The sequence below is a fragment of the Aphelocoma coerulescens genome, unplaced genomic scaffold, assembly GCF_041296385.1.
Source record: "Aphelocoma coerulescens isolate FSJ_1873_10779 unplaced genomic scaffold, UR_Acoe_1.0 HiC_scaffold_60, whole genome shotgun sequence".
Classification (NCBI taxonomy): domain Eukaryota; kingdom Metazoa; phylum Chordata; class Aves; order Passeriformes; family Corvidae; genus Aphelocoma; species Aphelocoma coerulescens.
In genome coordinates, this window is record NW_027183949.1 from 201,833 (window position 1) to 213,413 (window position 11,581).

An 11,581-nucleotide genomic window follows, 5' to 3' on the forward strand; every position below is an offset into this window, starting at 1 on the left:
ATCCATGGTGGCACTGCGGAACCAAGGAGATCGTTGTTGACAGTATGAACGCTCATGGAACCATGAGCCACTGTGACACAGAGTGGCCACATGGAGCCAAGGGGCCATTGGGACTCTGCAGATCCAAGGAGACCCTTGTGACTGAGGAACCTCATGGAACCAAGGGGACCAGAGTGACATTGTGGGGCTTCATGGAACAATGGGGACCATTATGACACTTTGGGACCCCCTGGAACCAAGGGGCCATTGTGACACTGCAGAGCCTCCTATAACCAAGGGGCCATTATAGCACGGCAGGGACTCATGGAATCAAGGGGACCATTGTGACCCTGTGAGGCTCCATATGACCAAGGGTCCATTGTGGCACAGTGGGGCCTCATGAAACCAAAGGGCCATTTTGACACTTTGAGGCCTTGTGAAACCAAAGGACCCTTGTGGCACTTCAGGGCCTTGTGGAACCAAGGTGACCATAGTGACACTGTGGGGCTCAATGGAACCAAGGGGCCCTTGTGACACTGTGGGGTCTCATGGAACCAATGGTCTACTGTGACACTACAGGGCCTTATGGAATCACCGAGACTGTTGTGACACCATAAGGCCCCATGGAAACAAGGGGCCATTGTGACACTTTGCAGCCCCATGGAACCAAAGAGTCCATTGTGACACTACAAGGCCTCAGGGAAGCAAGGAACCATTGTGACACTATGGGACCTTCTCGGGCCACGGGGCCGTTGTGTCACTGTGTGGCACCATGGAAGCAAGGAGAGCATTGTGACACTACAGGGCCCCATGGAACTAAGGATTCATGTAACGGTGTGGGGACTCATGGAATCAAAGGTCCATTGTGATATTGCAGGGCCTCATGGAGTTCTGAAGACCATCATGACACTTCAAGGCCTCCTTGAATCAAGGGGCTCTGCAGGACCTTGTAGAACCAAGGAGACCCTTCTGACATTGTGAATCCCCATGGAACCAAGAGTCCATTGTGATACTGCAGTACCAAGGAGACCCCTGTGGCACTGCAAGGCCTCATGGAAGAGAGGGGGAACCATTGGGACACTGTTGGGCCCCATAGAGAAACAAGGGGCCAGTGTGACACAGGGGGGCCTCATGGAACCAAGGACCCAATATGACACCAACATTGTGACACTGCGGGGCCCCGTGGATCCGAGGGAACAGGTAACAGGTGTGGTTGGCTTGGCCTGACTGCTCCAACTGACCTTGGCATGTCAAGGGTCTCTTTCACGTGCCCCTGAAACACTGGGGCTCTGGGCGTTCCTTCAAAGGGAAAAGAGCTGTCCTTGTCATCCAGGCATTCATGGCCAAAATGGGATTCTGCCTCCAAAGTTGCCTATATCCAGGGATTGCTCCTAGACAAAAGCTGCCATTACCAACAACTCTGGCTGCCCTTGGCTTCCTGAGAGCTGGCTCTCACCTGCCTTCACACACTGGGGCTCTGGGCTTTCCTTCCTATAGGAAAGAACCATCCCTCCTGTCCAGGCACCCATGGTCAAAACTGGTACTTCTCCTCCAAAATTGCCTATATGCAAGGGTTTCTCCCAGACAAAAGCTGCCAGGACAGACAGCTCTGGCTGGCCTTGGCCTCTGCTTGTTGCCTCTCATCTGGCCCTGAAACACCAGGGCTCTGTGCTTTCCTTCCTATGGGAAAGAACTGGCCTTCTCCTCCAGGTGTTGGGAGAGTCCCAGACTGGTCAGGCTCAGCAGGGAAGGGCATGTGGCAAATGCTCCTGCAGCCATTCCAGGCACTGGCAGGACAAGGCAGGGATTGCAGAAGCCCTGTGGGAGGGAAAAGAAGGGCATGTTGTGTGCCCAGACTCCAGCCAGGCCTGTGCCAGGGTCTGCTGGGGTCTCCTCAGAGCCAGGTTGGTGGGAGCTGGGCTGAAGAAGTGGAACATGGGGTGGGTGGGAATTGGGCTGAACAATGAGGGTCAAATGTCAGCCATGGTACAGAGTCCTCTTGGCAGGGTGTCCTCACATTTTTTTGGTTTCTTCTCCAACCTTTCAACTCCCCATTTTCCACCCCTTCCCTCAGCTCTCCCCCTCCATCCGCATCCACCTCAGAATGCCCATGGTCCTACTGGGCTGGAATTCCCAGTCATCCATAAAATTGTGGCTCTGGACCAAACTCCTGGCCAGGCAAAAAATCGGCCTCTGCGTTGTCACCTCCATGTCCCCAACCTGCGCCTGCCAGGGCAGCAACTCCAGGGCACCAAGGTTTGGGATCTGCACACCCCCTGCAAGCGGAATTTTTGGGATTTTAGGATCTGGTTCCCCACAGAAGTGGAATTTTGGGATTTTGAAGTGGAAATTTGGGATTTTGGGGTCCACGCTCCATGGAACCAGAATTTTGGGATCTTGAGATCTGCACCCTCTGCAAGCAGAACTTTGGGATTTTGGAATCTGCTCGCCCTGGAAGTGGAATTTCAGGATTTTGGAATGAGCCAGAGGTGACCTCGACCCCCAGGAGGGAACATGATGGGGGAACTGGGGTGACCTTGTTCCGCAGCAGGAGCTGGTCCAGGACAAAGTCGGCCACCACGTCCCAAATTTCCTTCCACTCTGGGAATTGAGGGAAACTGAGTCAGGATCCTGACAGATCTGACATTCCCAGGGGTACAGGAGGGTGAGAGGTCATTCTGCACTCTCTCAGGATGTGGGATCAGGATGTGGGATCAGGATGTGGGGGGTGTGGGATGTCCCACCACCAGCCTAGCTCCTGTTGTGTCCCTAGGACACTCGGTGATGCTGCTGGTGGCACTGTGACTTCGGTGGGGCCTCTGTGACATCGTGGTGACACCGCGGGGTCACGGACAGGGATACGGGGCTGGGGCAGGGAGGAGAGATGGGACATTGAATGGGGGACATGGAATGGGGGACGTGGGGGTGTGGGACAAGTGGGATGGTGAGGGAGGTATCTTTTCAGCTTTTTACCGGCTTGTGCTAGTAGTTCAATGCCTTAGAAAGCCTCAAACAACCCAGAGAGGTAGCACGGGCAATCCAGCGTTTCAGTAGCTCTAAAATCGGTAACTGTGTCAGCTGCAAAGCAAATACCTCCAGCAGAAGCAAAGAGGGAGAAATACAGCTGTCTGCTCGCTCAATTTCCCACAGCTAGAAGCTTTCAAAAGAAACAGATGACAAGAGGTGTTTGCAGAAGGGGTAGCAGAGCCAAGAGAGGCGGGGCCTCCCTTGATCGTCTCTTTTATTCGGAGAAGGGGAAAAGGGAGGACTGGGGGCAGACCCGGGGTGACCGGCCAATCAGACACTGCTAAAGAGTCTGAGTTACATTTGGGTTTGCCCGAGCTTGGAACAAAGGAGCTCAGAGCACATGGCAGAGGCAAGTGTCCTCATGGGAGGGGAAGCTCAGAACAGGCAGCAACAGGATGGGACATGGAATGGGGGACATGGAATAGGGGATATGGGGGTGTGGGACAATGGGATGGGACATGGAACGGGGGATATGGGCATGTGGGACAATGGGATGGGACATAGAATGGGGGACATGGGGGTGTGGGACAATGGGATGGGACATGGAATAGGGGATATGGGCGTGTGGGACAATGGGATGGGACATGGAACGGGGGATATGGGCGTGTGGGACAATGGGATGGGACATGGAATTGAAGACATGGGATGGGGATATGGGGGATGTGGGATGGGGCACATGGAATGGGAATGGGGGGATGTGGGGGATGTGAGATGGGGATGAGGGACATGGGATGGGGAGGGAAATGTGGGGCATGGGGGATGTGGGGCATGGGGCATGGGGGATGAGTGACATGGGATGGGGGACAAGGGAACATGGGAGATGGGACATGGAGTGGGGGCCACAGGATAAGGACATGGAAGGGGGGAATGGGATGAGGGACATGGAAGATGGGGGAAATGGGGGACAGGAAGTGGGGGACATGAAATGGGGGACATGGAGTGGGGACTTGGAGGATGTTGGATGGGGGACACAGAATGGGGGACAAGGGAAACATGGGGGACACAGTCTCCAGGTGTTCAAAGAGATTACAATAAGCAGACACAATGACAAAGCAATTTTTGAGGCATTTTTCTTATTATCAGGTCCTTACACCCGGTCAATGCCCAAATCCTGGCACAGGGATCCCGGTTGCTTGGCTTCACCACCATCCAGCTCCACATGGGAGCCGCGATATCCCAGCACGGAGCAGCCGGGTCACCAGGGGCTCTCCCGACTGGCGGCTGAAATCTTTTCACACATCTCACAGCTCACCTGAGGACCGGGAGTGGGTGATTATCTGTGGCCTTGCCTCTTCCTCCAGTTGTGAGGGCCCTGCCTCTTCCTCTTCATCCCTCACTGAGGGATTGGTGATGATTTGGTCTCAGATTTCTTCTCCTGTATAGCAGGAGCTGCTCCGGCAGGGGCTGTTCCTCTGGCTCAGCTGCAGTTGGAGTGCCCACGGTGCCTGTTGCTCTGCTTTCCTCCTCCTCCCCCTGAGGGTGCTGTCCAGTGACCAGCAGTGTCCCGGAAACAGTAGCCAGGGCCCAGCAGGCTGCATCACTTTGCACCTCTCTGGAGCTGCTGCAGCGTTTTCCTTCACATTTTCTATCACTTTAACGGGGTCCTGTGGCTGTTCAGGGGTGAATTTCCAAACCATTGGAGGAGAGGAGTTCTCCAAATACTGGCCCATTCCCTCCCACATTCCATGCCACTCGTGACTATCCACCCTCGGAGCAGGTCTCTGAATGACCGTCCTGGAAACCTCTGTCCTGACTCTAAACATGGTGTGGACCCCACTGAGGAGACCCGGCAGACTCAGCAGCAAGAACAGGATTTCCTTAACATCCAGAGGGAATTCAGAATTCCCCAAAGCTGTTGGAAAAGGCCTGAAGGAGGAGAAGGGGGTGAAAGGCTGGGCAAAATCATCACCCTCCCCTGTTCCCCCCACAGGCTGGGGACAATTATTAATGAATTCCCAGAGGTAGCACCCGAGGCCAGGGCAGGAGAGCAGCACTGGAGACACATCCCAAATGACCCCCACTGCCCTTGATGTTCTCACAGCACAAACTGATATCCCGCAGCACAGCAACAAAGCAATCCTGGTGCCTCTCCCTGCTCTGGAAAAGATCCCTGAGAGGAGCACAGACAGGAATATGCACAGGGTGAGGTCCCACAGCCCCAGGAGCAGACCAAGGCACATTGTGCCCAGGGGCTCTGTCCCTGATACAGCAAATGCTCAGATCAAATTTGCTTCCAACCTGCTCTGTGCAGATCTGGTGTTTTACAACCCAAATGCCCCACATTTTCCCCAGAAAGGTGCTGTCCCCCATCCACACAGCCCCTTTGCAATCACAACCTGCTATAATTTCCCATTTGCCCTTCGTCTCTCAGTGTTCACACGGGGATTGTGAAGCCTCTTCTGCTCCAGGAGCCTGGTTGGGAAGCAATTGGCCCCATAACCTGGGGACAAGATATTAATGACAAAACTGCTCATGCCAGCAGAGACAAGACAGGGGCAGAGGAAAGGGGAGAGCCAGGCCCAGGGGACAGGGCTGGAATGGTGATGGCTGTGAGGTCACTCCCAGTGCAGCAGCCTGGCTGGCCCTCAGCAGACATTGTGGCCAGGAAGCACTGTGAGGTCACCCAGCACATCAGAGACCCCACACAACAGGAATTCCATCCCTGGGGAGGTGAAGGAGTGCGGCAGCAGGGAGAGGCCCCACCTGGGCTCTGATTCTGGGGCACCTCTGTTGCACAACCTGACCAGCCCTGGCACACAGGGAGGCCGGCCGGGCTCATGGCCACCCTGCTCTGTCTAGCCCTGCAACTGGGGAAAAATCTTTCCTCATCTCCTGGCTGAACATCCTGTTTCACCCAACACCCCTTGTCTTTCATCCTCCTCACACGCTCCAGCCAAGCTTTCTCTGCCTAAAAACAACAAAGTCACCATTTCTACATTTCCCCTTTGCAAACTGTCCTTGCTGTCACCTCCTGGCAGTGGCCTCATGGGCCCTGTCAGAGCCCGCCCTGTCCCTGCCCTGCCCCAGCTCTGCGGCCCCACAGCTGCTGGATCAGGAGGGGCAGAGCCATGGGGGAGGGGAATGCACAGGGACTCCTCCTGGGAGGGACCTTGGGAGGTTTCCAGGCCAGGCCAAAGCCCAGCCAGCAGAGAAAGGGACCCAGGGATGGGCTGTTTGTGTGCTCTGCCATGGCAGGAGAAGATGCAGAGCCACCAGCTCCCTTCATGCCGTTCTCTCTCTGTTTTCTCAAACTTGTGCCTCTACAAACCACCATGATCCCTTCCCTTGCCTTCCTGTATCCTTTTCTAGGCATCCCTCAGGAAGTCTGGAAAATGCTCTTTCTGTCTGACCTCCATGAGTCTCAGACCCAGAGGCAAAACCCCATCCTCATCTGTGAGGTCATCCTGGGAGAGTCTGCCACTGACCCACTTGGGGAATCTTTCATGCAGAAATGTTGGAACATTCTCTGACTTGTTTTAGACGGTTTGAATTTTGAATGGTTTCTGCACAAATATGGCAATTCATGTCCCTGCTATGGCAATTCTTTGATTTTCATGGAAATATAAGGGATTAGGTGAGATGAAAATGCTAACATGGTGAAAGCAGGTATTTGCAGCCCTATGGAGAAGCAGTTGGTAAAATAAGAATCAAAGAATGATGGGGCTGAGAGACCTCAAGTACAGGATCAGTATGTGGAGGTGGAGATGCCTGGGCTCAGTGGTTTGGAGACTGTAGTGGTTTGGTCCAAAATACTCATTACTGTTTATCTTCTGTGAGATAAGAATTAGGAGAAAAGCAAAGCAGGGACCAAACTTGAAAGAATATAAAGAAGTTTATTAACAGACCTAAAAGAGGGAAAAAAATTATACCATACCTTCAGAACTCTCCTCCTCCCCCCACCTTCCTCCCTTCTCCCACTGACAATGTACAAAGACAACCCTTCAGATGTTCAGTCTGTTACCACTTCCATAATAACCTTGTTCAGTCCATTTAGAAAGAGAAGTCTCTTCTTGCTCGTGCTATGAAAACATTATCACAACGAGACAGCTGCCCACTTCCAAATATTGTTCAGTCCATTTAGGAAGAGGAGTCTCTCTGCTTGCAATGTGAGTCCCTTCCCCTCGACTTGCAGCTTTTCCCACAACTGCTTTTGAGGGTCCACTCTTGAAGTTTTTTGGGGTACAATTTTAAGGTTGAGCCATTCAGAAACAAAACCAGAGGCCCTTCTCCTTCCCTGGGAGCAAAGGGTCTTCCTCATCTTCATCGTTAGGACTATCTCTGGGAGCATCTCTAGGGACTGAGGTTTCTCCTTTCCCGTTTGGAGCAACAGTCCTCATCTGGTCCATCTCACCCTGTCCAAACTTCTCATGAAATTACAGCTGCGTCAGCATCTGCCTATCTCAGAGCAGGTGCTTTTGCTTACGAATTGAACACTCCACCCCCCATATCTTCATGAAATTACAACGGGATACTCTGATATATCATAGCTTCACAACAGACTTTCAGCTTTAAGCATCTCCTCTTTTTCTTCCCTCAGGTTTTCAGCTCTTCACAGCAATAAAAGGGTTAATCTCACCTCAGCTTTGCAGCTGGAATGTGGCTTATCGCTGTTGGTCACCAGACCTCTGCTGGACAGCGGAGCCGCTTTTGTTGAAATCTCGGACGCAGTGGAGGAGGAGGGGGGGGTTCCGAGCTGCTCTGGCTGCCCACAGCCCTGCTGGGGGGGGTCATCCTGGAGCCGTGGCCCAGCCCGGCCTGGCCTGAGCAGGGGCCGGGCCCACTGGGCCCCGCTTGGGCCCCGCAGCCACCTGTCCCAGCTCCAGAAACGAGAGAGAGCTGGGGGGGGAGTTTTTCTATTCTTCAGTGTGTATCACAGAGGCGGTCACAACTTTAAGTGGCTCAAAGAATTGTCCATATTCAAACTGGCCAGCTGATAGGTTCTGTCAGGTCATGAGGGGAAGCTGTAAGCACCCCTTAGCAAGGACATCACTTCTGAGACTCAGCTTGCTAACCTATGACAGAGACTGAGGTCAGAACAGGAGAAACCCGAGAGGGTTTGAAGGGTGGATTCAGAGATGGTGGAGTTGAGATGTCAGCAAAGGAAGGGGCCAGCCAGGTGGGGCAGCCGGGGGGATGAGGACAGCCTGCAGGGACAGAGGCGCAGGGCAGGGACAGCGTGGCACAGCCTGGGCTGGAGGGGGCAGAGGGATGGGCAGCAGCTGCAAGGCCCTGACAGAGCCAACTTGTGCAGCACTTGGGCCACGGCTGCTGTCCCTGGCCCTGAGGCCAGCAGGAGACAAGTGACCCCTGCAGCCCTGGGGCCTCAGTGCCTCCTTGTCCCTGCTCAGCAGCCTGGCAGGGGCCGCCCCATGGTGCTGCCCTTGGCACTGCCCATCCCCACATCCCAGTGCCCCGGCAAGAGCCCTGAGCACTGAGGGAGGGACAGGATCTGCCTTGCCAGGGGCTGGGGCTCAGGCCTTGGCCCTTTGCATTCCTCAAACACATCCAGCTTTGCTCAGCAGCAGAGACACCTTTCCCTTGCTTGTCCCACCCCTGTCATCACTGCCTGCAGTGTTCTGCTCTGACTGGAACCTGGGGACACTTTCTCAGTCCTGTCCCTCAGTGGCACCCATTAAAACTTCAAGAAACTTCAGAGTTTGACTGTAACTTTGAATTCCTGAGAGGTTTCTTCAGCTCCCTCTCAGGGACTGATGTTCAGGGCCTCAGCACCAAAGCCCCGAGAGGGTCATTACAGTCCTTGTGCTGTGTCTGTGCTGCTGAGCTGGGCCGGGCTCCTGGCACAGAGGCAGCTCCTGGCAAGCGGCAGCGCTGCAGAGAGACAGCTCTGGCCACGAGCAGCTCCTGGGCACAGCCCAGCAGGGCTGGGCCACTGCCTGCAGCCAGCCCGGGCACAGCACAGAGGCACAGAGAGCTTCAGTCAGGCAGGGCTGGGAAGATGCTGAGAAGTGACTGCACGAGAATCATGGCCAGCCCTTGACACAGGAAGCCTCTGGCTGCAGGACAAGGCAGCTGCAGCTCCTGCAGTGATCTCCTGGAGCTGCAACATCCCAATGCCTACAGATTCTGTAAGTCCATTTTCTGATTATCTCCTGGCTACAGCAGCCAGGGGTGCCCAGGGCTGTCCTGCAGAGCAGGGTCCTGCAGCCCAGGGCGCTGAGCTGGGGCAGGGACTCTGCTGCCTGCCAGGGGCAGCTCTCAGCCGGCCCGGGGAGCTGCTCTCAGTGCTGGGGGACACAGTGTGGGTGGAAGGAGACAGCTGGTCAGGCTTGGAAGTGTCCTTCTTGTGTGGTGGGGATGCTGCATTGTACATTGACTGCTCCCAGCAGGACATTTAACTCCAGGATATTCCCTAGTAGATTATACAGGGAGCACAGCAAGGCAGGGAATGCATAAAAGGGAAGAATCCTGATTTTTTAAACTACTGTTCTGGGTTGCCTGGAAGGGAAATTGCACAGGGATATTCATCTCTCAGTTCAGGCTGAGAAAAATAACAAAAACTTTTCTCTGAGATCTGAAGAAACCGGGCAGTGACAGAAATCAGCACAGGGTCCCTTCCAGGCAGCATCAGCGTCGCTTTTGCAGCCTCCTCAGGGGTGCTCTGACTTTGCCATCAGAGCCTGCAGCGCCAGAGCTGCCCCTGGGCAGTGCCCTGGGCTGGGAGGGGTCTGCAGGGCAGAGCTGAGCCCCCAGGGCCGGGCTGGGCTCTGGCAGCACTGGCAGGGCCCAGGCCTGGGCACAGGGAGCAGCTGCTGGCAGGGACAGCCCCAGGCAGCAGAGCCCTGGGCAGGCAGTGGGGGGAAAGTGCCACCAAGCTGGGCTGGGATATTGAAAGTCCTCTGCAAAGCCAACTGTTCCATGATTACTTTTTCCACAGATCCCCATGGCCAGAGGCAGCAAATGTCCAACAGCAGCTCCATCAGCCACTTCCTCCTGCTGCCATTGGCAGACACGCGGCAGCTGCAGCTCCTGCACTTCTGCCTCTTCCTGGGCATCTCCCTGGCTGCCCTCCTGGCCAACGGCCTCATCATCAGCGCCGTAGCCTGCAGCCAGCACCTGCACAGCCCCATGTTCTTCTTCCTGCTCAACCTGGCCCTCACCGACCTGGGCTCCATCTGCACCACTGTCCCCAAGGCCATGCACAATTCCCTCTGGGGCACCAGCCACATCTCCTACTCAGCATGTGCTGCTCAGGTCTTTCTATTTATGTTTTTCATCTCAGCAGAGTTTTCCCTCCTCACCATCATGTGCTACGACCGCTACGTGTCCATCTGCAAACCCCTGCACTACGGGACCCTCCTGGGCAGCAGAGCTTGTGCCCACATGGCAGCAGCTGCCTGGGCCAGTGCCTTTCTCAATGCTCTGCTGCACACGGCCAATACATTTTCCCTGCCCCTGTGCCAGGGCAATGCCCTGGGCCAGTTCTTCTGTGAAATCCCACACATCCTCAAGCTCTCCTGCTCACAATATAGCTCCCTCAGGGAACTTGGGCTTCTTCCCGTTAGTGCCTGTTTAGCCTTTGGGTGTTTTGTGTTCATGGTTTTCTCCTATGTGCAGATCTTCAGGGCCGTGCTGAGGATCCCCTCTGAGCAGGGACGGCACAAAGCCTTTTCCACGTGCCTCCCTCACCTGGCTGTGCTCTCCCTGCTCCTCAGCACTGCAGCACTTGCCTTCCTGAAGCCCCCCTCCATGTCCTCCCCATCCCTGGATCTGGCTCTGTCAGTTCTATACTCGGTGGTGCCTCCAGCTCTGAACCCCCTCATCTACAGCCTGAGGAACCGGGAGCTCAAGGCTGCAGTGTGGGCACTGATGGCTGGGCGATTTAAGAAACATTAAACTGGTTGCCAATTTTTGCAAATCACTTGTAATAAAACTCGTCTTTGATAGTTCTTGTGGGTTTAGTTCTGGGGTTATTTTTTCTGTCTTCAGTAATTTACTGTTGTCCACAAAGCAAAGGCAATATTTCTTCCATTTCTCATTTTGTTTCTCTCCGCCTTGGCTGTGGCCCCAGACTGTGTCAATGAGGAGCTGTGCTCTCGGTGCCTTTAAATGAACTCAAGAATCTGCCAGCAAAGTTTCCAGCAGAGATGCCCCTTTAGTTGCCTTCTGTGGAGCTGCAGCAGCAATGTCTGTGTGCAGAGCTGGGGGCAGATCAGGGGGGCACAGCAGCTGTGCCCAGGAGCAGCAGCCCTTGGTGCTGCCAGTGCTGCTCCCGTGCCACTGCCCCGCTGCCCTCCTGCCCCTGGTGTTGCTGCAGGGCCTGAGTGCTCTGGGGCTCGCTCCCAGCCCTGGGGTGGCAGTGCCGGGGCTGCAGCAGGGACAGGCCATGGGCACTGCTGGGCCAGCGCTGACGCCTCAGGGCAGGGCCTGGGGGCTCCAGGCTCCTTGCCCAGGCTCTCTCCAGAGCACGCCCAGGCCAGTGCTCAGCAGAGAAAACCCCCGTGAGCAGCCCCAGGGTGGCCGTGGGCAGGGTGGGGGCAACCAGCATGGCTGGTGCTCTGCAGGGTCCCTGGGGGAGCCGGGAAGGAGCAGCAGAGCAGGGGCTGATCCATCCCCC

The 11,581-nt window shown here is 55.3% G+C and overlaps 1 protein-coding gene and 1 long non-coding RNA gene across 2 annotated transcripts; both read left to right on the forward strand.

Annotated features, from left to right (window-relative positions):
- Positions 1–3,264: 3,264 nt before the first annotated feature.
- On the forward strand, positions 3,265–6,380 carry LOC138102026 (uncharacterized). The gene is made up of 3 exons (XR_011147290.1): positions 3,265–3,355; positions 4,090–4,275; positions 6,316–6,380. It is a non-coding gene; the product is annotated as an uncharacterized lncRNA (long non-coding RNA).
- A 3,544-nt stretch (positions 6,381–9,924) lies between these two features.
- Positions 9,925–10,860, forward strand: LOC138102025 (olfactory receptor 14J1-like). Its single transcript, XM_068999778.1, has one exon. The coding sequence runs from the start codon at positions 9,925–9,927 to the stop codon at positions 10,858–10,860; it is 936 nt and encodes a 311-aa protein (XP_068855879.1).
- Positions 10,861–11,581: the final 721 nt, after the last annotated feature.

Coding starts and splice junctions, on each gene's coding strand:
- LOC138102025 (XM_068999778.1), top strand. CDS start 9,925: ATGTCCAACAGCAGCTCCATCAGCCACTTCCTCCTGCTGCCATTGGCA.